The sequence below is a fragment of the Populus trichocarpa genome, chromosome 3 (genome assembly GCF_000002775.5).
Source record: "Populus trichocarpa isolate Nisqually-1 chromosome 3, P.trichocarpa_v4.1, whole genome shotgun sequence".
NCBI classification, from domain to species: Eukaryota; Viridiplantae; Streptophyta; class Magnoliopsida; order Malpighiales; family Salicaceae; genus Populus; species Populus trichocarpa.
In genome coordinates, this window is record NC_037287.2 from 17,078,909 (window position 1) to 17,101,349 (window position 22,441).

At 32.0% G+C, this 22,441-nt stretch overlaps 2 protein-coding genes across 2 annotated transcripts; both read right to left on the reverse strand.

The window, feature by feature from the left end:
• Positions 1 to 13,376: 13,376 nt before the first annotated feature.
• Positions 13,377 to 16,477, reverse strand: LOC7496521 (nudix hydrolase 13, mitochondrial). The gene is made up of 5 exons (XM_002304597.3): positions 15,970 to 16,477; positions 14,920 to 15,034; positions 14,707 to 14,790; positions 13,794 to 13,943; positions 13,377 to 13,705 (listed from the first exon to the last, which is right to left on the reverse strand). The coding sequence occupies exons 1-5, from the start codon at positions 16,038 to 16,040 to the stop codon at positions 13,460 to 13,462; spliced, it is 666 nt and encodes a 221-aa protein (XP_002304633.1). The 5' UTR covers positions 16,041 to 16,477; the 3' UTR covers positions 13,377 to 13,459.
• Positions 16,478 to 20,884: 4,407 nt separating this feature from the next.
• On the reverse strand, positions 20,885 to 22,031 carry LOC7496522 (40S ribosomal protein S27-2). The gene is made up of 4 exons (XM_002304598.4): positions 21,865 to 22,031; positions 21,673 to 21,774; positions 21,558 to 21,586; positions 20,885 to 21,357 (listed from the first exon to the last, which is right to left on the reverse strand). Exons 1-4 carry the CDS (start codon positions 21,865 to 21,867, stop codon positions 21,231 to 21,233), a joined length of 261 nt encoding a protein of 86 aa, XP_002304634.3. The 5' UTR covers positions 21,868 to 22,031; the 3' UTR covers positions 20,885 to 21,230.
• Positions 22,032 to 22,441: the final 410 nt, after the last annotated feature.

Genomic DNA, 22,441 nt, shown 5'->3' on the forward strand with positions numbered 1-22,441 from the left:
GATAACACTGACAAAAACCGAGGATAATTTATCTGGTCAAGAATATTAAGTCATAACTCAACTGTGAGATATCGAACAATAAACTATCCAGTTAATGTGATTGGGTCTAAACTCAACCCAATTTAGAATAAATCTTTAAAAGAAAATTAATTAAGAAAAATTATAGGGATATATGTACCTTATTTAAAATATACTAATCAATTGTAATTCATGATTTTAGTCCGAGAATTAATATATAGTATCCTAGAGATACTACCTTGTAATATATGTATTATCCTACTATATCAATGAATATGATTAAGGCTTCACATGATATTTTCTCATGGAGGAGTCTTAATTTGTTTCAAATTTGTTTCAAATTGAATAGTACTAATTATGAACATCACACTGTCTAAATTTGTTTCAAATTGAATAGTACTAATTATGTCCTATGATCCCAAACTATTGAGATGTATATTCATAGCAAAGACAAACTAAGATATGCAAATATTGAGGATTTTTCACAACCTAAATCAACAAAATAAAGGAATGAAAATTTCTTTGTAAAAGTATGGCTAATCAACTTAATAGAACCTAATTTGATTAGCAATTTTATTTGATTTCCTATAGTAAAAGCAGTATGTGATATAGTTGTCATAATATACATCGATGGAATTGACACTTCTTGGGTGTATAAATTGAAAAAATAAGTGAATCAATTGAGATATGATGGTGAATCCCTAAAATTACTATAATAGTTTGTAAAGGTAATAGAGGGAAATTGATTTTTGAAGACCTAATTCTAGGATAAGTAATCAAAATATTAAAAAAAATCAATTCAATTTAACAAGAGGACAAGGTTTATACCTTTTTAGATGGTTTGGATGATCGAATAGATAAAATCGAAGCTAATGTTCTCCAATTACAACCACTTTCCATGGTGGAAAAACCGTATACACTGGCTTAGAAAGAGGACTCTCGATAGTTGTGATGTTGAGAAGTTATAACTAAAGGAGAAAGATATAAAACCCAATCACAACAACCATGATGCTTATACAATGAATGACTATTACAATTCCTTATAATAAGTTTTTGGGTGATTTTTATTTAAATAAGAAGGAAAGAGATAAGTGGTTATATTTTTTTTTCTCAAATGGGTTATCTTCACATGAGCCCAAATATATATTTGACCTATATACTTTACTTAATCAAGATGGCTATATTTAAGTAGAAAAGAAGCACTCAAGATCTCTAATGATAAAAATATATATATTAGTTGTCTCCCTTAGCTTGTATAATAAAAAATAGGTGCACACACTGTGAAAATCCCAAACATACTCAGGAGATATGTTTCATATTACTTATGCATTTGGATTGGTAGGGGGTTTAAGAACATAAAACAAAATGTGAAAATTGATGGATTTGGTTGAGCTGTTTTTATGAATATAAAACCTAATCACTTAGGATAAAAACTATCTTTCATGCCTATAGAAAATTCTTTAACTTTATTAATTGAGGATCCCACTACTTTTAATGATTGTTGTAATTGTGGTTCAGTTCTCCTTGTTACTAATCACAAAGACGTGCAATGATTGGATAATTGATTCAGGAGCCATCAACCACATAAGTGATGCAGCAATGTTGATGCCAGACCTATCCCATTATTGAAGTTGAAACAATCATCATCTCTATCATTATTAAATACTTTATTTATTTCACCACTCTTAAACAAATTAATGTTTATTGGATATGTTATCAACGAGATACTATATTGTGTACTGATATATTTAAACTTTTGTATTTTTTAAGATATTCTCACTAAGAAGATCATCGTTCATGGTACTAAAAGAGAGGGATTGTGCTAAATAGATGACCTTTGTATCGATAAGAAACTAATATGCAAAACCCATCACATGTCAGGTAAAGACAAATCTGGTTATGGTATTTTTTTTTTTGTTAGAGCATCCATCATTTAGCTATTTAAAACATTTATCTCCTAGTTTGTTCTCAAATTTAAATAATTAGATTTTAAATGTGACACATGTTTCTTAGCAAAAAATCATCAAGTACCATATCTTATAAGCTTTCATAGAAGTAACATATTGTTTGCTTTGATTCACTTGGATGTCTGGGAACCATTACCAATCATAGTCTATCCAATATTCATTGGTTTGTCACCTTTATGGATGGTTGCACTTGCATGACTATGACTCTATTTAATGATAAACAAAAATGAGGTATTTAGTCTTAAAGATGTTTCATGTTAGGTCTCACATTAGTTTGTATTTAATATTTAAATTTTCAGCATTAATAATGGCAGAGAATATCATAATCATGAATTTTGCAAACACTTCTAAACATATAATCTTCTTCATGAAATATCATTTATTAAAAGACAAAGTTGAAAATAAAAATATTCAGTTAAAAAAAGGTTAAAAAAAACCATGAGTGAACCCAAGTCAACTTATTAAATTCGTAATCATGTAATGCATCCTATGCATCCCATTGGATTTAATAATTTCTTATCTTTTAGATTATTTTTTATTTGATCACACAACAACCAGGTGTGACATTCTTTTCATATCAAATTAAAAAATAAAAAGAACAAATATGACAAGCGCACAGAACTAAAAAAAAAGTCATGTTTTTTTTTAAGTTAGATAACAAAACAAGTTTTTTTTTAATTCAAATAACAAAAACAGACCATTAAATAACAAATGATGATTTTAAAAAAAAACTTTTAAAGGATGAAAATGCATGAAAAAGAAACATTTAAAACAAATTAACGTTCACACTAGGCATGTGGGCGGTGGGCCTATTTAGGTGCCTAACCCATAAAAAGATGAATATTCAATTAAAACAAGGTAAAAAAAAAAAACCTTGAGTGAACCCAAGTTAACTTATTAAACGTACGATCATGTCATGCATCCCATTGAATTTAATAATTTCTTATCTCTTAGATTATTTTTTATGTTATCACACAACAACCAGGTGTGACACTCTTTTTATATCAAATAAAAAAAATAAAAATAACAAATAGGACAGGCGCACAAGACTGAAAAAAAGTCCTATTTTTTTTTAAGTTAGATAACAAAACAAGTTTTTTTTAAAATTCAAATAACAAAAATAAACCATTAAATAACAAATGATGATTTTTTTAAATTTTTTTAAGAGGATGAAAATGCATGAAAAAGAAACATTTAAAACAAATCATTGTACAAACTAGGCATGTGGGCCTACTTAGGTGCCTAACCCATAAAAAGATGAATATTCAATTAAAATAAGATTAAAAAAAAAAGCATGGGTGAACCCAAGTCAACTTATTAAACCTACAATCATGTCATGCATCCCATTGGATTTAATAATTTCTTATCTCTTAGATTATTTTTCATTTGATCACACAACAACCAAGTGTGATACTCTTTTTATATCAAATAAAAAAATAAAAAGAACAAATAGGACATTTTTTTAAGTTAGATAACAAAACAAGTTTTTTTTTAATTCAAATAACAAAAATAGACCATTAAATAACAAATGATGATTTTTAAAAAATACTTTAAAAGGATGAAAATACATGAAAATGAAACATTTAAAACAAAAAAAACGTTCAAACAAGGCATATGGGCCTACTTAAGTACCTAAGCCATAAAAAGATGCTTGGTCCATGCACATTACCTTTTTTTTTCCTAAATATTAGTTGTTCATCCTCAATTATTTTTATTTAAATGATGTGGTCGACATCTTCTGAATCTAGTGACTAGAGAGTCGTTGGAAAAATCAAAGTAAAGATATTTTATGTCCTAAAATTCATTTTCAAGTCATTTTTCTAATTTAAAATACTTAGAAAATACCACAGAGACATTGATAAACTCGTTTATAGCCTCAAAAAAACCCAAAAACCTATCCAAAATCAATCTAAATTCAAAAAACTTCTTGAGTTCAGATTAAACCTCTCATGCGAGGGCAAAGGCCAAAGTATAAATCAATGAATCTCCTCTCTTCAAATGAAACTTATTGACATCAACCTTTTTCATGGTTAAAATCAATATTAACCAATATTTTCTCACTTTACCACTAGAATTTGATGACTTTCTCTCTTATCTCTCATACCAGGACTAAAAAAATAAAGAAAAGTGAAGTTTTGGATTAAAATTAGTTTTTTCAAAACTCTAAGGACTGAAAACTTATCATTTGAAAAGTATGACGACCAAAGTTATTTTTTTTTGTCAATTTTGAAATAACAACCTATATTCCCTACCTTTTTTTTTTATTTTTAAACTTTGGTTCATCTTTTAATCTTGCTCCTTGTTAACAACTATGAAGCAATTAGCCATCAATTTGGCTAGAAAAGGACCCAATCAAAGATAAAAAAAAGTTTGTGTATCAAAATAAATAAATAAATATTATTGCTACAATCCATTGTGTGAGAAGTTACTAGAATGGCACATAAAAGTATACATCGAGGTGATGGATGGATCCCCTGTAAATGCCCGGTGACTGGATTCATAGTAAAAAGAAATTGTCGAATGGAGAGACAGAGATCAATAAAGGGAGACCAAGAGTGGTCAAAGTCACTTCTAAGCGTGATAATTAATTGAGGTGATTGTAGAGGTTAAAACACGCAAGATCATGATGGTGTATGCCGGCCGGCTCTCCACTAGAGGATTTAAACCCCTTGCATTTAGCCATTTACCACCGTGTTTCCAGCAAAAAGCAGCTCCCTCTTTAACACAGATATGGAGAGTGGAAAATTCGACAGATGCATCTCACTCGCGACAAAACAAGACAGTTAAAAAAAGCTCAAATTTCTAATTATAGCCCAACTACTAATACAATACTCGTAGTGAAAAACCAAGGGTACGATATCAATTGTCCCTTCTCGATACCTAACCTAGCTCGAAAACTGGGAGGCTATGGAGATTGGCAGACAGAGCTTTCCTTGTAATTCTTGACAATATTTTTCTTATAAAGATTCTATTAACAATAATTAAAAGATGGGGCATGCACTTGAACGATATTCCCTTAAGCAAAGCTCTCTCTTTTTTTAACGAGGTTGCATTTGACTGGGGATTTTTATCCATTGACTCACTAGGATACTGTCTAGATTTTCTTTTTCCCTATGAGAGTGAGAGCAATCCATATGAAAGAGTTGGTAGTGCACTTGGAAACAATCCATGAAGTTGTTTAGTTAACAAAATCTCTTGATGGAACTCACCCCAATAATGGAGCAATCCATATGTTTCCTTGGGATTTTTTTTTTTTAAAAAAAAGCTAAAAAATTAAAAACCCTATATTACCAAATACTTTTCAACATCATCTTGTTTATTTTTCGGGGTTTTTTGCTTGCAATAGCTGCAGTGTAGAAACCAGCCGCAATACTCAGCACATCCTCGGTCTGTATTCTTCCCCTTCCCTTTAGATTTGAGTTTCAAGTTCTCCAGGGAATCCTATTTACCAAGAAGAAAAAGGGAAAGAGAAAGATAATCAAGGCCCTAATAAACTTCAAAGAAAGAAGGCACTTTTGTGTAATGAAACGAAAAGGTGATATAGCTCCATAATCATGATTCTATAGTCTCGCAATCACGAGCTGCACACTTCCACCATAGCTGGCCCACGAATGCCATAAAATGTAGGTGAGGAACCAGGCATGACTTGAAAGCGGCGTGTCACTCCCAAAGTTATCAAATATTTTAATTTAAACCTTGTTTAAAGACTTTTCCATAAAGTTCATTTGACCCATTAATATAATTGTTTTGTTTTAACTTATTTTCAGATTTTTTTTTATGCTTTTATATTGATAATATTAATTATGAAACTTAGTTTCTTCCCTATAAAAATTAAAAAAGAAAAAAAGAATTATTCTTAACATCGCAAATGATTCCTCATTTAATGTAAATATGGAAAGCAACATTCTTGTATAAAACAAGCATATGTTACATTGAATATTAGGATTCTTGACAAAAATTTCACCTCTTAAAAAATGGCTATTTTAGAGTCTTTCTAGTGCAATTTATTCTCAATCCTTTTTTCTTTAATTTGATCATTTCAAAATTACTTAAAACATGAAAAAGAAAAGAATAGATAATAAATGAAGTTATAGACATGTTTGTATAAGAAAATGAAAGTTTAAGAGTTTGTTTATTTTTACATTTCAAAAGTATTTTTAAAAAAAATAAAAAAATAATTATTTTGATGTATTTTCAAGTAAAAAATACTTTAAAAAACAACTATTATCACAATATCAAATCAGCTTAAAAAAGAAAAGGATTGTAGACTTTTCAATTTGTATCACATGATAATATAAAAGGAGATTAAAGAAACGTAAAGGGAACTATAAGAGATTGCAAAATAAAGTAAAAGAGCTGAAACGAAAAGCTTGATTTGAAAAGAGAGATATCAGTTGATGTTCCTTCCATTACTTGCTGGTTAGTCCCTGGTGTTATAATTCATCTTTAATTCTATAAAAGAATTCTTTACAATACTTGAAATCCGAGTCAGAAAATTGACGAAACCTTCCATTTTGTACAGCATGATATCGACAAATTACCAGATCATTTAAGGTTAAAATAACCTGGAACTGAAAAAATCATTTTAACATTTTTTAAGAAGACTAAATTTAGTTTTCATTAGAAAAAAAAAATCAAGCTCAAGCATTGCTAGCCTATAATACTTCTAGCCTATAATACAATCAAGAAAAGGTAACAAAAGGATGAACGAGCGTCTTCCATATGCCTTCATCCTTAGTTGCAACTAGATTGTCTCACTATCTCAAACATGAGTATTGGTTCATGCTAGTCATTTAAGTTGTATTTTATTGCAAGTCAAATAATTTTTTTTAAATAGATAGTATTTTCTATGTGCTTTTAACATAAAAAGATTTCAATTATAAATTAAAAAGTTCATGTATACGTACATTTAATTAAATAAATAAAAACTATTTATGTAACCAAAAGAAATTATAAAGCTCGATGTCTAACCAATCAAAGTTAATCAATCAAACTCGTGATTCAGGTCATGGATTCAATTGTGCTAAACAAATTTTTTTCAATTTTTTTTAATATAAAATAAACACCTATAAAATTAAAAACCAATCAAATATCGAAGCAATTGAAAAAATATCAAACCGAAACAAATTACGTTGTCAAATTAATAATCAATAAATTATTAAATGATGAAATTGGAAAACAAAAATGAAAAAAATCAATAAAGATCAATTCTAATGGGTAAATTTTTTTTGTGGGGGGAGAAAAAAAAAAGAAAAATGCCTTTATGTTCGGGCCTGGTTGGCCCGAAGTGCATGAACCTTAAGAAAAAGATGGACGACTTGTCATCCAGCGACCTGTGGCCATTGAAATTTCAAGTTGTAATGTTTCAGACAAAAAAACAACCATTTTCAACAATATTTCTAAAAAAGAAAACCCTAAACACCTTGTATAACATATACATTGCCTCAAACAACCAAAACAATGACCCAAAAACCAATAATTAACCCAAAACCAAAATTATTTCCAGGCTCCTATATAAGGCAAGTTCAAGGAAAATAAAACACCCAGGGTAAACTCTCTTCATTAAAAGAAACTCACTGACACCAAAAACATCTTTTTTATGGCTAGAATTGGTGTAAATGATAATTTTCTCTCTCTATCACGAGAATCCAACTATTTTCTTTCTCCTCTCTCAAACTAGGAACCAAAAAATAATGAAAATGAAGTTTGGGATCAAAATTAAAATTTTTCTTAAATTCTGAAAATTGAAGGGACCAATTACTTATAATTGAGAAAGTTTGGGGACTATAATGAATATTTCGCCCAAACTTTGTTAAACCCACCAATTTCCCCTGTTTTTTCCACTTTGATCAATTGTATTTTAACCTCACCATTCCTTAACAAATCAACCTAAATCAGCTTCTAATTTGGCAATTTAAGGGTGAAATTAAAAAAAATTATTTTGAAAGTCTACCATGAATTGTGAGAGGGTCTACAGTACGTAAGGGAATATTATTTCCCCCACGCCTTTTAAAGTATTTGTTAGTGCAGTAACCTTGACAAAAAAAGACACCAATTATTTTTCCTTTAATGCATCAGACTCCATTGTTTTGCTTAACATAATTGTTAAAGGTGAGACTCCATTGTTTTGCCTCACATAATTGTTAAAGGTGATTGTTGATTGGCATTGGAATATTGAATTGGACTAATAAACATAAGCTTAAAAAGTCAACCTTAAAGATAATGAGCAATTTATGTTTTAAAGTCCTTTTTATTTATTTGAGTATATGTTTTCAAACTCATAAGAAGTCAATGAAAAACTAATTCAATATTCGATAGCATCATACTACAAGAAACACTTTTGACATCACAATTAGCTTCCATGCATTTTTGTTAAACATGATATTATAAGAAACATTAAGTTGTTCAACTTCAAGATCAAAACTAACAGTTAAACAAGGCGCAATTTAAATTAAAAACATCTTAACCACATGTGAAAAGATTTCTTTAAAATCAACACCTTTCTTCTGACCAAAACATTTCGCAACCAATCTTGTCTTGTACCTTAGTTGTGAGTAATTTTCTTCAATTTTTAACTTGAACACCCATTTGTTTTTTAGTGCTCTCTTGTCTTTAGAAATCTCCATTAACTCAAAAGTGTGGTTCTCATTAAAGAATTTTATCTCTTCTTATATGGCTTCCAACCACTCATTTTTCTTCTCATATAGCATGGCTTTATCAAAGATTTTTTACTCTCCTCTTTTAGTAACCAACACATACTCGTGAGAAAAAATATTTCATGAAAGCCTTGTGAGGTCTAATAGACCTCCTTGATTGTGGCTCATCTAGAGCTTCTTGAATAATGTATTCAGATATAACAAAATCATCTTTAGCTTACTTAGAATCATCAATTAATGGCTCAAAAGGAAAACTATTATTATCATCATTTTAAAAATCTTCTTCATGATTAAAAGGCATTAAAGTTAACTATGGAGTCGGTCTTGGATCTGAATTAATGAGAATTAAAGAAGTAGACTCTATTATTTCTTTCTATTGAAAGACTTTAATGGTTTGATCTTCAAAGAAAATAACATCTCTACTTCTAATAACTTTTTTTTCTCTTTTATATCTTATAACCTATCACCAAACTCATCATTTTCATAACCTATGAAAACACATTGTTTTGTCTTGTTGTCAAACTTAGACTTTCATCTCTAAAAATATGAATAAAAGCCTTATAACCAAACACTTTTAAGCTTACATAAGAAACATGATTTCCTTTCTATACTCTCTCTAAATCATTAAAGTCAAGAGGAATTGGTGAGAAAAGGTTGATTATAAAAATAAACAAAATGCAAAGGGATGAAATAAATAGAAAAGATTCAAAACAAATAAAGAACAATAAAAAAAATAAGGGCTATAATTGAAATAAGAAGAAAATGGAGGACACCTTTTAATTTTGGCAGGAATGGCATGTTTTTTTAGTTGAAGAGAGAGAAAAGAACAAGGAGAAAAGCATCGTGAGACGCCTCATATATGCCACCCACGTGGATGTACCTCTATGTGCACCACTGGCAAAAACATCGGTAACATGTTTTTGGCTATAATAAGGCACCACACACACTGTTTAAAGGGTGTGGGCGCCTCTCACACGCTAGCCAACAACTTTTCTCTTTTTTTTTTTATTTAATTTATAAAAAGATCTAAGTGTCCCTAAACCCATATTATATTAACGAAAAAATCATAACAACAAGACCAAAAAGCCCTTTGACCTAAGCTATGTATTTTTTGCTTTTAAAGGTACCTTAGTAATTAGATTGTGCTAAGAAAGTAAAAAACTAAAAATGCCTAATGTAGCCAATGTAGCGTGGCTTGTAGAAATGAAAGGTTCGAAGTATTTAGGTGAGGATCTGACACTACTACATGGGGATCTATCCCAGATATACTATTGGATGGCATAATAGATGTTTTTATGAATTAATATGATAAATTTAGTCATAAGAAAAGATCTGGGATGACTAGGCATGGTTAACACCTTAAAACTATAATAACAAGAGATTTGACCGTTGAATCAGGCTTAATTTTTTCTAGGTGATTATAATGACATTGTAAACCTCTTTAGAAGACAACTTTGATCATATTATTGTTTAAGAAATAAAATAAGGTTTTTAGGTCTCATGTGTTTGAATATGAATTCAGCTTGTTTTCTATCTTTCTATGATTGTTGTTGTTTATTTATGGTTCCACCTGCATGAATACCTTTACCCAAATAGTTAAGAAAATTTAAATTTTAAATGTATTTTAGATGTTACACTGTACAAATAAAAAGTAAAAATATAATTACACCTCTATTCAATCTTATAATAACAAATGAGTTCGTTAAAAAAAATAATGTTGCTCTTAAAAACAAGTTATAATGATAATTATACATGAGTGTATGTATGTATAATATATTCGTCGTCTTTTTAGCTTTTGTTTTAATTAACAACTCATTAACGCCCACAGATCAGAAAACTAGAACTCGCTAGATCTATTACAAAAGAGACAATTTCAATCAAGAATCTAACCTAGGCTTCACCTAATCAACGTCCTTTTCCTTCACACCACCAAATGTCGCCTAGACTTGAAAGACCTCCGACAAACTTCTCCCTCCGCTACCACCATTCCTTCACAAATAACATGAACAAATCCTTCCCTACTCACCTAGCTAGTACCAGCTGAAATACCCTTACAATTGGTGTCTCCATTAATACCACAAGGAGGAGGTCATTAACCTAAAGAAAACCTCCATCTCCTGATTTATTTATTGGAATTGACATCTTTTACGATGTTAAACTATTAATAGATCTTTCTTTTTTGTTTGGATTAGCGTCCATTGTTTTTTTTTTCTTTTGATGTTAATACATGTTAGTTTATTTATAAAAGTTACTTTGATCTAAACACATCCAAAATTTTATACACACACACTCCACTCACAAACAAAAAAAAATTATTTCACGCTTTAATGCAACAAGACAATTTGTTCATGCATGTGACTTAACTGCAATGAATTTATGCGGATGGTGGGTATTACCAGCTAGAATACTGGAGTTCCTTTTCCGAGGATTTACAGCTTCGCGTAAAAAAGAAGACGTGCTTAGGATTTCGATGGCAAGCTTTCAAATTAATCTTGGAATACAGATAAAAGTAGCAACTAAGAGCCAAAACTGGAAAGGACCAAGGAACATGTTGGGTCCTTTTTAAATCCCATGAATCTTCACTTCCCATGTATAAATAAAACAGATCATTTGACAAAAGGTGTGTAGAAAGGAAAGAGTCAAAGGGAACCCCCTGGTTACATGGAACAAAAGGTAAAGAAGTTTGATAAAAAGTGGAAACCCATCTAGACAAAGCCGAGTTTTTTGCCCCGTTTGCCTTTGTTTTGCTCTTTTACATTTGGCTTCTCTAGAACCATATTGCAAAAAGATTGCTGTAGCTAGAAACACATTTTGGCAAAAAAGGGAGCCCAAAGTTGAAAGGTTCCACCCCTTCCCAACCTTCAAAGCCAAGCAATTATTAGTAAATGGTAGCATTTCTTTCCGGTTTAATGTCGTGCTATTAATAATTGAAGAAAGTCTTTCGAGGGAGCGTGGCAGTAATGAAGGTCGAAGATCATGCTCAGAATTTGAGGCTGGTTGCTCTGCTTTTCCTAAGTTTGTCATCATGGTGACAAATGGAGAGTGCGAACACTGTTGCTACACATGGTGCTAATGATAAATTAAGCGGTAGTCTTCCCTCTTAAATTCAAGTGATTTGACCTATTTCTTGGACCTAAATGGCGGTGAGAAAGGGACACCTGCCGCCATGAGTATAATTGTATAAGTCGTTAGATTTATTATTATTATTATTTGTAATTTGTCAAAATATTAATTACAAATACTTGGTTCTAGGGATGGCGACGTGCGGGACTGTGGGTGTATGGCCCATTAACCATTTACCTTCCTTTTTTGCTATGAAAAGCTTCGGTCCGCCAAGAAATTATTCTTCAAACATGTACCCAAGACAGACACGGCCCATACCCATTCATTCCCGCTTGAATATTGTTTTTCACCATTTTCTTTTTAGTCTTTCTTGGAAAAATTCATCTTGCTCCTTATATTTAGTGTTTTCTTGCATGTAAGTTCTCGTATTGAAAGTTTTTAATCTTCGTTTTTATTGGAAAAAATATTCTAGTCCCTATGTTTTAAGTTATTTCAATTAGATTCCTATATGTTCAATTTTTTTTTTAATTTAGCTATAAAGTGCATGTTTATACTCAAAATCATATTATATAATATTTCTTTCCTGCTAAAAAAATTATTTTAATGTATTTTAAATCAAAAATTATTTTGAAAAGTACAATGCATTATAATTTTAAACACCCATTTCATCTTAAATAACTTAAAAATATTTGTTTCATATTAACACAGTATATTTAGAAAAATAAATTCTTGTATTTGTTAGTCTCAACATTTGAATTTAAAAAATAAAACACTTTAAAAGCAATAGCAATCGTTTTCACAATGATAAAATGATTCTTAACCAAGTATCATCCAGTAAAATCTTGACAGATGAGCATATTATTTTTCTGTCACTCAGTGAACTTGGTTCGTTGGTGTTCTTGCAAAACAAGAGAGGTTAAGATTTAAGTTCCTCCTCTAACTTTGACAGTCCATAATCCAAGCAAAGAAAACATACATATTATATAGATCATTCTACTTCCTTTTGTCCCATTTTAATACACATAAAACCAACTCGAAAAACAATGCGGTCCTATAGAAATGTCACGTATTTTCACAAGTGCATTCCTAGCTTTGCAGCCATGCTGCTTTATCCAGACAGAATTGGTGGGAGCCATTATGTAAAAGAGATAGTTGTATGCTAAAAGTTCTTCCTTTCTAGTTTTTGAACAGCTGCTGTATGCATGTTATGCTGATCCAGAATAGACAAGGACCTTTCGTCGCAGATATAGCTCTTAAACTTTTACTTATGGCGCAGCCTTCTGTTTCTTTTCATCAATATTCAACAACAAAAAAAAGGTTCCTTCAAAATTCTAATTCTATGCATGGAAAAGTCTTTAATATGTATTCAGAAGTGGAAAGAACTGGTATTCCTTCCACTAAAGGACAGACAGGTTACTTTGTTTTGGATATGTTATAAATCACTTTCTCATATAGGACATCATCTCCTCAAGTAACCTGACCAAGAAGAGAGCATTTCAGTAACTTTGGAAATTCAGTTCACACAGGTCAGTAACGTGACTGGGTGTTTGAACTCGTATATGCCTGATTTCCATTGCGTCTGACAAGAGCTCTTGTGCCTTACTTTTCTTCCTTGTCTTTTTATATAGTTTGGCTGTTAACTTACGTATGCCTTTCGAAAACGAGAAGTGAATGGATGCATATCAGATGATTTATTCATTCAGTTTGAGCAATATGAAATCTGTACAATTGGAAACGGCAATCTTATAGGACTCGTTAAACCTGCACAACACAATTACTAGAGGACTCCTCAAGGTGCTGGACCCCAGATGGTCTTACCAAGTTGTTTGGTGACATCATTGCACTCTCCTCCTCGTTATCAGAAACTGGAATCATATGAATCTTTGCCAGATCTGCTCTTCTACCAAGGTCCTTGCTTCTCAGAAGAGAAGTCAGAAAATGTTTCAGAGCATCTCTCATCCAATCGTACCGGCAGTGTTCAAATGCTTCGTGTAGTGTCAGCTTTAGCAGATGAAAACAAATGTGCTTATAAATAAGATACCATGATAATTTCTCATATTTCCATTATAGGTAAACAAGAAGCACTAACCCATTTCCTGTTGTAACTAGCCTGTCCTGGCCAGTGGTCAAGCTCTTCAGTCACCTGCAGCGCAAACATATAGCCTCGACAACCTCCTGCAAGGCTGCAGCTATTCTGGCTGCTCTTGCTTCGAAACTCCCAGACTCCCAATGGATTTTCCTGTGATGAGCAGAAACACTTTCATTTTGATGCATACTTAAGAGTTATAACCTCCTGGATGCATATATACCAGTCAGGAGTGAGATTTCCATTTCAAACTTCTCTACTATCTAAATAAATAGATATCGATCATTTATTTCTACATGATTCCAGAAAACCATACGTGATCGATTATCTGGTCTAATCTTATCCAAAAAATAACAAAGTTTAGAACATAAAACAACCTCATTCAGGTCTTTTGAATTCAAGTTTTAAGCTGAAATCTAGTAGTTTAAGCAAGGAGTAATGCCTCTTTCAGGTTGATACACTTCTGCCTAGGTAATACAGTACGAAATTTATATGCAGCACTTGGGTCATTTCATGTACAAGATAATTTGATTTAAAAAAAGAGAAATCAAGGAAAATCTTCTCCCTGAAATTCATTTGTTTTGTCTTTAAATTAACAGCAAGTTGTTCTTTTTACCCAAATAAGCTCGTGTCTCAGATGAAACTGAATTGTTCAACGCCAGCTGGTGGGAAAGTAAGTTCTATTCTACCTGATCCCATCCATCCAAGATAAGGCTAAAGGCAACATGGAATTAGGACTTAATCTTAATGGTAATAAATCTCACGATTTAGTTCTCGTTGAAAATGCTAGAAGCAACTAGATAGAAATATGTTTAAACCACCCCATTTAGAAAATCAAGCGAATATTGTTCGTTATTGATAGCAAAGCATTTGAAACAGGAGTTTTGCCTCTCCCAAGTAAGGAAAAGAGACCTACATCAAGTATCCCTTTCACTCCAGCTTCCTCGATCGCTTCACGACATGCAGCTTCATCAAGGGTCTCATCATTCTCCCATCCACCCTGGTAATCAAAAGATGAGATCAGTATTGATGACTTTGAAGGTTATATTGACAATACTGTTCATGCCTATTACAAAAGTAAAAAATTTCTATCTCAGTTGTCGAACATGGAAAGGAAGAAGATAAATACTTTTGGGAACACAAGATCATCACGTTTTGGTGTTGAAATCATGAGAACAAGAACCCTATCCTCCACATTGCAGCCTTGATCCTCAACATTCTTTTCAAGTTTGAAGGGAATGCACCTGGTTTTCACATAGCAATCAGAATAGTGCAATTCAATAAAAATATCAGTAGAAACAAAAATTGAGAATTAACATTTGCGTAAAAAGCAGATTAACACAAGAATCACGCTCCATGTGTCAAGTAATCCACCAAGACAATTCTCAATATCATGTCAACAACATTACAGCAAAGTTACTATAGTTTCCAAATTGTTCAGGTCCCGTGAAGTTCATAATTGAAGGATGAATCTGTCACCATGCTTAAGAATGTCGCAAAAGCATATCGAAGCTGTCCCAGAAAGATAGTTTTCCCTTAAAAATGGCAATTAATTCAACTTGTTGAAAAAACAAAACTTTATTTTTCTATGTTGAAATTCATTCTTCGCAATCAAATTAGCAGCAGCATTCATATCAAGTAATATAGCTATTAAAATTTGTGTCGTATACAAAGACAAAAAAGCTATTGAACAATTTTCTCAGCATAGTAGAATGATATGGACGGCCATCTGAGCAATTTTCTCAGCATAGATCCTGTCTGTACTCTGTACACTGTACAAGAGTCACGCCATTTTGGATGAAGAAGATGGACACGTAATGACTATCCATATTCCATAATAATGAATGTTCCTTATCCATAAACTTGTATAACAGCAGAGTAAACAGAGAGTCAATGCTTGGGGTCCAGGTCTATAAATATGTTTATCACCAACAAATTTACGTAAAACGAAACATATCTGCTTAATTACACCTTAATAATAGCACTACATCGCTTCTAAGAAACGACAAAATTCAACACAGAGAAGCCCCAGAAGGGAACTTGCTGACATACGCAGTGAAGCTTTCATTAATTTCCCATTTGTGGACTTATTATGGATTATGCAATAAACCTTAAGAAAACAAAACGGGAATTAGGAAAATTAACACCGAACAGAATTTAAATCAAAAGTTTTGCGTACCCGGCCACAAGCCTAAATTGATCCACGTAACGTTGTCTGTGTCTTCCTGTTCTTGCTAACAAAGCAGACATGATGATGTATCCTTGGTTTACTAACAGTAGAAAATATAGAAACAAAGAAAATGACAAAAATCTAGCAGGAGTAACAAGTTCAAGCACTGCATAAAATGCTTGCCTTGCCCTTTCCCTTTAGTGATGGAAGAACTATCTGTGGGTAGCAAGCAAAAATAGATAAAAAAGATTGAGGTTGACACCAACGACGATGTATAAGAGAAGTAAGCTAAACGAAAGAGAGGTGTTTAAAAAGGGAAAGTGCGTAACCGTGCGGTCAATAATGGCAACTGAAGAACTGAATGACTCGAAGTATCAGACAAGTTGCAAAACATGGAATTCCTGGCTATGCTCCTTCAGGGAAATAGCGGTTTCTGAATTCTCATTAGACTTGAACTACAATAGGGATAGGAATCAGGGGAAGAAATCAACTCTGCCTGCTATCCCCTGTTCACTACTAGTAAATTGCTAGATGATGCTGTTGTTTGGTACCTATCTGACTAGGACTTGGAAAAGGACAGCAGCTTCTTTAATCATATGATTTTGACATTTCCTTTCATTTACCCGGTCATAGAAAACAAAAGGATTAAAATTATTTTATGGAATCATCTTTCTCGTTAAGGATTGTTGGCAAATTATGTTGTCTGCCGATACTGCAAATAAAAGAGAAGGTTTGTTATGTTAATTTTTTTTTTTTTTTGTGTTTTAGGTGTTTTTGTATTGTATTTTATTTTTTTTCTTATAAAAAAAATAAGAATCATAATATTTTATTTATAAGAAAACTTAAAAACCCTATTAATATCAAAATACTAATTTTCCCCTTAAATAATATCATATATATTATTTTAAAATAATTTTAGAAATTTTTTTAACCAAATCCTTACTTGATTTTTCTATGTCTAGAATTGTAATACATGTATTAATTACATTTAGGTCTTCAATTTCTAAAACTTATTTATAATCAAGTCACACTTTGATTAATCATTCCATTTTAATTTTTAACAAAAATTCTTATATGTATGGCCCATTAGATTCCCTAATAAGTTGTCCAGGATATAAATCATAATTCTAAATAAAATAAGATTAAATAAAGTAAACAATTTAATTTATTAACAATTCAAAAATTAATTGATTTGTATTTGAAGATCAAATACAATGTTTAGCAACTTGTCATGATCCTCAAAATATTAGAAAAGTCATAAGTGGTTTGACTTAACCTTTCAGTGACTAGTTTGTTTCTCAGTGTAATTGTTATCCCTTCATCAAGAATGTTTCGATTTAGATATTTTAACATAGAATATGTCTGCTTTGTTAAATCATTTTAGTTCTAAGCATTATAGCCCTTAATTCTTTGAATAAGATTTGAAACTCTTTTTAAATTTCATTATACTTTGGCTAAGGATTTTACAATCAATATTATTTGAGAACAAATAGAATATTTTTTCTAATCCACCTAGAGTGATGAATCCTCTATTGATTACTTAAATATCTTCATATAGTTTATGTTATAGCCAATATTTTCCTGTTTCTTTGAACATTACAACTAGAATCCTTAACATGTCCTCGCAAGATTGACTCACCATTAATAATGCCAATCTTGAATCTAAATGCTTTAAAATGAGATCGAGGGTGAGATTTTATCATTAAATTAGCCATTTGATCATGTGATGAAACATGATGAACATCCGGTAGCCCTTTTGCAACAAAATATAAGTCAATGGCAATAAGTTTCATCTGATAATAATGAAATGGATTGAGACTCAACTGATTTGCTCCAATGTTATCACATAAAATGAGAGGCAATTGTTCAATGGGAATATGAAGTTCCTTAAAAAAAAGATAACCACCCAATCTCAAAAGATGTGGTAGCTAAAGCATGATACTCTGCTTCAGTTGAAGAATGAGAAACAACATGTTGCTTTCTTGTGCTTCGGGATATTAGGTTAAACCTTAAAAAGACCATGTAAGCATTGTGGAGGTTCTGCCATCCATATTTCAAGCCCATTCAGCATTAAAATATGCAATAACAATCATTAATGAAACACATCAATGATGAAGCCACAATAAAGAGTCCCTTCGAGATAGTGAAGTAGTCTACTGATTTTAGGTCAATGAGTGTGAGAGGGCTTATGCATAAACTAAGGCAAATGTATGGTTGAGTTAGTAACAAATATTGTAAGACACCAAGAACACTTATATACAATGTGGGATCAGCAGCAGTAGTTCCATCATGTAAGCTAAGTGCCTATGTTATGGAAAGAGATGTGTGGACTGATTTAGCTCTTTCCAAGTTATATAGTGATAATATGTCGTGAATGTACTAATGATGACTTATAAAAAAAAATTATGACATAGTATGAACCACCTCAACTCCTAGAAAAATATGCAAACTCTCAAGATCCTTTAGATTAAATTGTTAGCTTAATAAAGAAATGAACCTGACAATAAAAGGATTAAAGTTTTCTATAATGATTAAATCATCTATATGAACCAAGTAGCATGCAATATGATTTGTATTATGATAAAGGAATAAAGAAGGATCTACTTAAGATTGTTGAAAGCCCAATGAAGTCAAACCATGACTAAGAGTTTGATACCAGGCACAACGAGTCTGTTTAAGACCATAAAGAGACTGTCTGAGTTAACAAATATGAGATGGATGATCTGTGTCAATAAATTTTGTTGGTTGCTTCATGTAAACAGCTTCAGTGAGCTTACCATAAAGAAATGCATTATTCATGTCTAGTTGACACGGAGATTAATTATGAGTAATGGTAAGTGATATAACAGTCTATATTATTGCTAGTTTAATAACATGTGAAAATGTTTCTGTGTAGTTAAGATCATTAGTGAAATTCTTTTGTAACAAGACGAGCTTTGTATTTTTTAATTGTGTTATATACACGGCATCAATATCATCATATTCAGAGTAAATGGAAAGGTTCAAGAGATCAGAAGTGATGTTATGTGATGCCCCAGAGTTAATTAGCCATTTAAGTCCCTTAACAAGCATCTTATCAGCATAATTTGTAGTCATGGATTGTAGCTTTGGACATGTACGTGTGACCAATAGTGTTACAATATTGGCACTTTGGCTTTCTGTAAAAATGATTGTTTCGAAAATTATTGCTGCCATATGGTGAAACTCCTGTGCGGTTATATCTTTTGAAATAGGATTTACAGCGCAAAAGTGCGGTACAATCCAACCCAAAGGACTCGTGTTAATCTTATTTTAACTGCTCATTTTTCAGTCAAATCGGAAATCTTAAACGTGCTAAGTTAAGGTCTAATATTGCATCTTCAGATCAGAAGGGAAAAAAGAATCAAGTAGAGGCTGGGATCAGTGTAAAGTTTCTACCTTTTATTTCTGTCCTTTTGATTCATCGCCAGGGAACCATGGCCATAAAGAGCGATAATACTCACATTTACAAGCACGAGATAATCACATTCTCAGTCAGAAGAAGTTGCACAAAGCCCGCAGCATTAAGGATTGCATTCGGGAAGCATCGGCGCAAACATTGTTTTATAAATCAATGATTAATTTTAATTTTATATAAAATTCAAGAATCAAACAGTTTAGACTTGAATGATGGCTACAAATAACTGGATAGAATACTTAAAAAGTTTTTTTAAAATCTAATTAAGGCTATTGTTCAAAATCATGGCTACAGAACCCTGAGCAGTCAGCTACGAATTGTTCAAGATGACATCCACTCATCTTTTCATAAGACTATTTCATGCTTCGAATCATAGTTGTGTCAATTTTTTGAACAATTTACACTGATCTTTATACTTCTACCACTTTCATAAGGTCAGTCACACTTCAAACTCATAGAGTACAAAAGCCCTCAAGGTTCCTACCAAGATGAAAAACAGGAATCCATTACAGAACATGGCTCAGTTTGAGTTCCAAAATAGTTGGGAGATCCATTGGCAAGAAGGGAAACGCAAGCGCTGATGGCCTCTTTGATATAGTTAAGGTGAGCCCACTCCAGTCACCATTAATGACATCTTCATTATAGTTTAATTTGCTAATTAAAATCCTTCTAGTAGACCCGATGATATCATAAACGTAACTTCCATGTACCTTCAAGTCTCTTTTTTTCTTCGACGTGAACCAAACTTACCAAACTGTTATTTTGCTAAAAAAGACATAGATCCATGTAAGCATTACAAAACAAAGGCCTATTTTAAAGCGTTGTCTCCTTCACAGTAAATTTAACCCATAACCGTACAAATTTACCAGCTACAAAACATCGCGTGAAATCGCGTGGAAGCCATTTCAATACAATAGAACATTGTACCAAAATCAAACATATAACAGCAATGTTTACTATGTTTTCAGACTAAGACTTAGAAATGTAAGTAATCAATGATGGTGTCAAACTTTTAAATATGCAAGTGGATTTTATAAGAATGAGGATGTGTGATTGATGTGTATGCCATGTCAATTCTTCCTTGCCTAAATTACCAAACTACCGCATTCACCTAGTAATCTCAAATCAATACAAGCATTCTCAAAGCTAAACACAAGTCCAGTATAACACCTTACCGATGGCAGGAAATTCGCTTCACCCAAAAATGGGAAATCCATTCAAAATGCAAAAGATGTCATAAAAAAGCATGAAAACTAGAGAAATCAAAACACTTTCTAATGGCTGGAATAGAAGACAGTACATAGTCGTTTTGTCTAGGTGCTTTGACTATCATTATACATAAAACTCAAAACCCATTCTCCAAAATCAAGAAATACTCGGACAAGATCATTATGAACTCCATTGCTCTCATCAAAGCTGGTGGCAGAAAAAACTATGAGCCTAGCTATTGCTAGCATAGTAGGGGAAAATTAAATAACATTCCTAATGTACCATCAACCAATTTCCATAAATTATAAGATAAAAGCTTGACAAGCATAATGCAGCATTATGTAGAAACATGAAGCCTCAAAAAAGGCATAGACCATAATCAACAGAAACATAATGAAAGGCAGCAACATCATTCAAAATCTAAATAATAGACCTAAATTGATATTGAGAACATTTCTCAGTGCATCAAATCCAAAATCATATAGTCATAGAGGACCTAAGACGATTAAACATCAAAATCAAAACCCCTGTTTTCAATTCATCATCATCATGCCTGAGAAACAACTCCAAAAATTTTACCGAACAGGGCAGGAAGAAATAAAGAGGCAGTAAATTATCATTGTCTTCACTCGCTCTTCTTCCTGAACGAGCATCCCTCTGTAAGCTTGGCACGACCCCCAGTTGGTTGGCACAACACTGTCTGGCAGTTCCCACACACCACAACTGTTTGGGAGTGGCTAAACACTGTTGTTCTGCACATATACGTATTCATTTAAATAAATAAAAAACAAATACTACCCATTTTCAATCCAAACAGATACAAGCTTAAATCTTGTTATTATGAAAAATTCATCAAGAAAAATATTTCAATCCAAACAGATAAAAGCTTAAATCTTGTTATTATGAAAAAAATTATCAAGAAAAAATAAACAAAGGTCATGACAGGACTTACATGTTGAAGCAACCCTGGCACTTCACATCCTGCAAGTTTTTACATGAAAATATTATCATAAACTAACGATATAATCAGAAAAAAATAAACAGAAGAAAAAATTATTTATAATTACCATGAAAAAGGAATTGGGGGACTGAACAAGACGCTTGAGCTTGTGCTTCCTCTTCTCAAGCTCTGCTGGTGGGTTAAGCAAATCGATATCGTTTTGGAGAACCTTTCATTAACAACAGTCAAAAAACAGATCAGTTAAAAGACAAAGCAGATCATGGCAAAGAAAGAACGAAATTATTACAGAGTGACACACCATTTTGATCCTTGAAACGAGTTTCTCTTTTGCAGGAATACGAAACCCTGGACGAAAAACCTCAGAGAGCACGAGAAAGAAAGGAGATGGCGAAGCGGCTGGTTGAGATAAATATAAAGGGCTGAATGAGGCTTATAAGCCGTTGGATTTCGACCTATGACATCTCGGCCTTTCATGTCGAAGGGTCTAGGGCAACATGAACACCAGGGGCATAACCGTCTATGTAGTGATATCTTCTATTTTTCTTCACCTTTGTCCGATTAGCGACAATATATTTGGTACTTGAACTCTTTGAGATTTCCTAATGTGGTCTGTATTTTTATTTTGTCTTACATTCATCCCTGCAATCTTTTTTTTTTTCATCAAGTCTATGTCAATTAAAACCAAGAAATGGAGGTAAAATATTTATACACGTGTATTACAAATAAAAAGCTAGTTTTACAGTAAACAGATAGAAAGTAGAAATCAAATTGGCATATCCATCTATAAGAAATAATATTAATAAACGAAAGAAAAAGGTGAATATGGAAGAACATGAAACAATTTTAATGTAAAAAACATTAATAAAAACCACATC

What these genes read in the sequence shown, in the direction of transcription:
- LOC7496521 (XM_002304597.3), bottom strand. Translation starts at nt 16,040, where the DNA reads ATGTCTGCTTTGTTAGCAAGAACAGGAAGACACAGACAACGTTACGTG. An exon ending in CAATTTAGGCTTGTGGCCGG is followed by an intron (nt 15,035 to 15,969) that starts GTACGCAAAACT and finishes TGTGAAAACCAG; the next exon opens with GTGCATTCCCTTCAAACTTG. An exon ending in CTAGTTACAACAGGAAATGG is followed by an intron (nt 13,706 to 13,793) that starts GTTAGTGCTTCT and finishes CATCTGCTAAAG; the next exon opens with CTGACACTACACGAAGCATT.
- LOC7496522 (XM_002304598.4), bottom strand. An exon ending in CCCCCAATTCCTTTTTCATG is followed by an intron (nt 21,587 to 21,672) that starts GTAATTATAAAT and finishes AAAAACTTGCAG; the next exon opens with GATGTGAAGTGCCAGGGTTG. An exon ending in TGCCAGGGTTGCTTCAACAT is followed by an intron (nt 21,358 to 21,557) that starts GTAAGTCCTGTC and finishes GTATATGTGCAG; the next exon opens with AACAACAGTGTTTAGCCACT.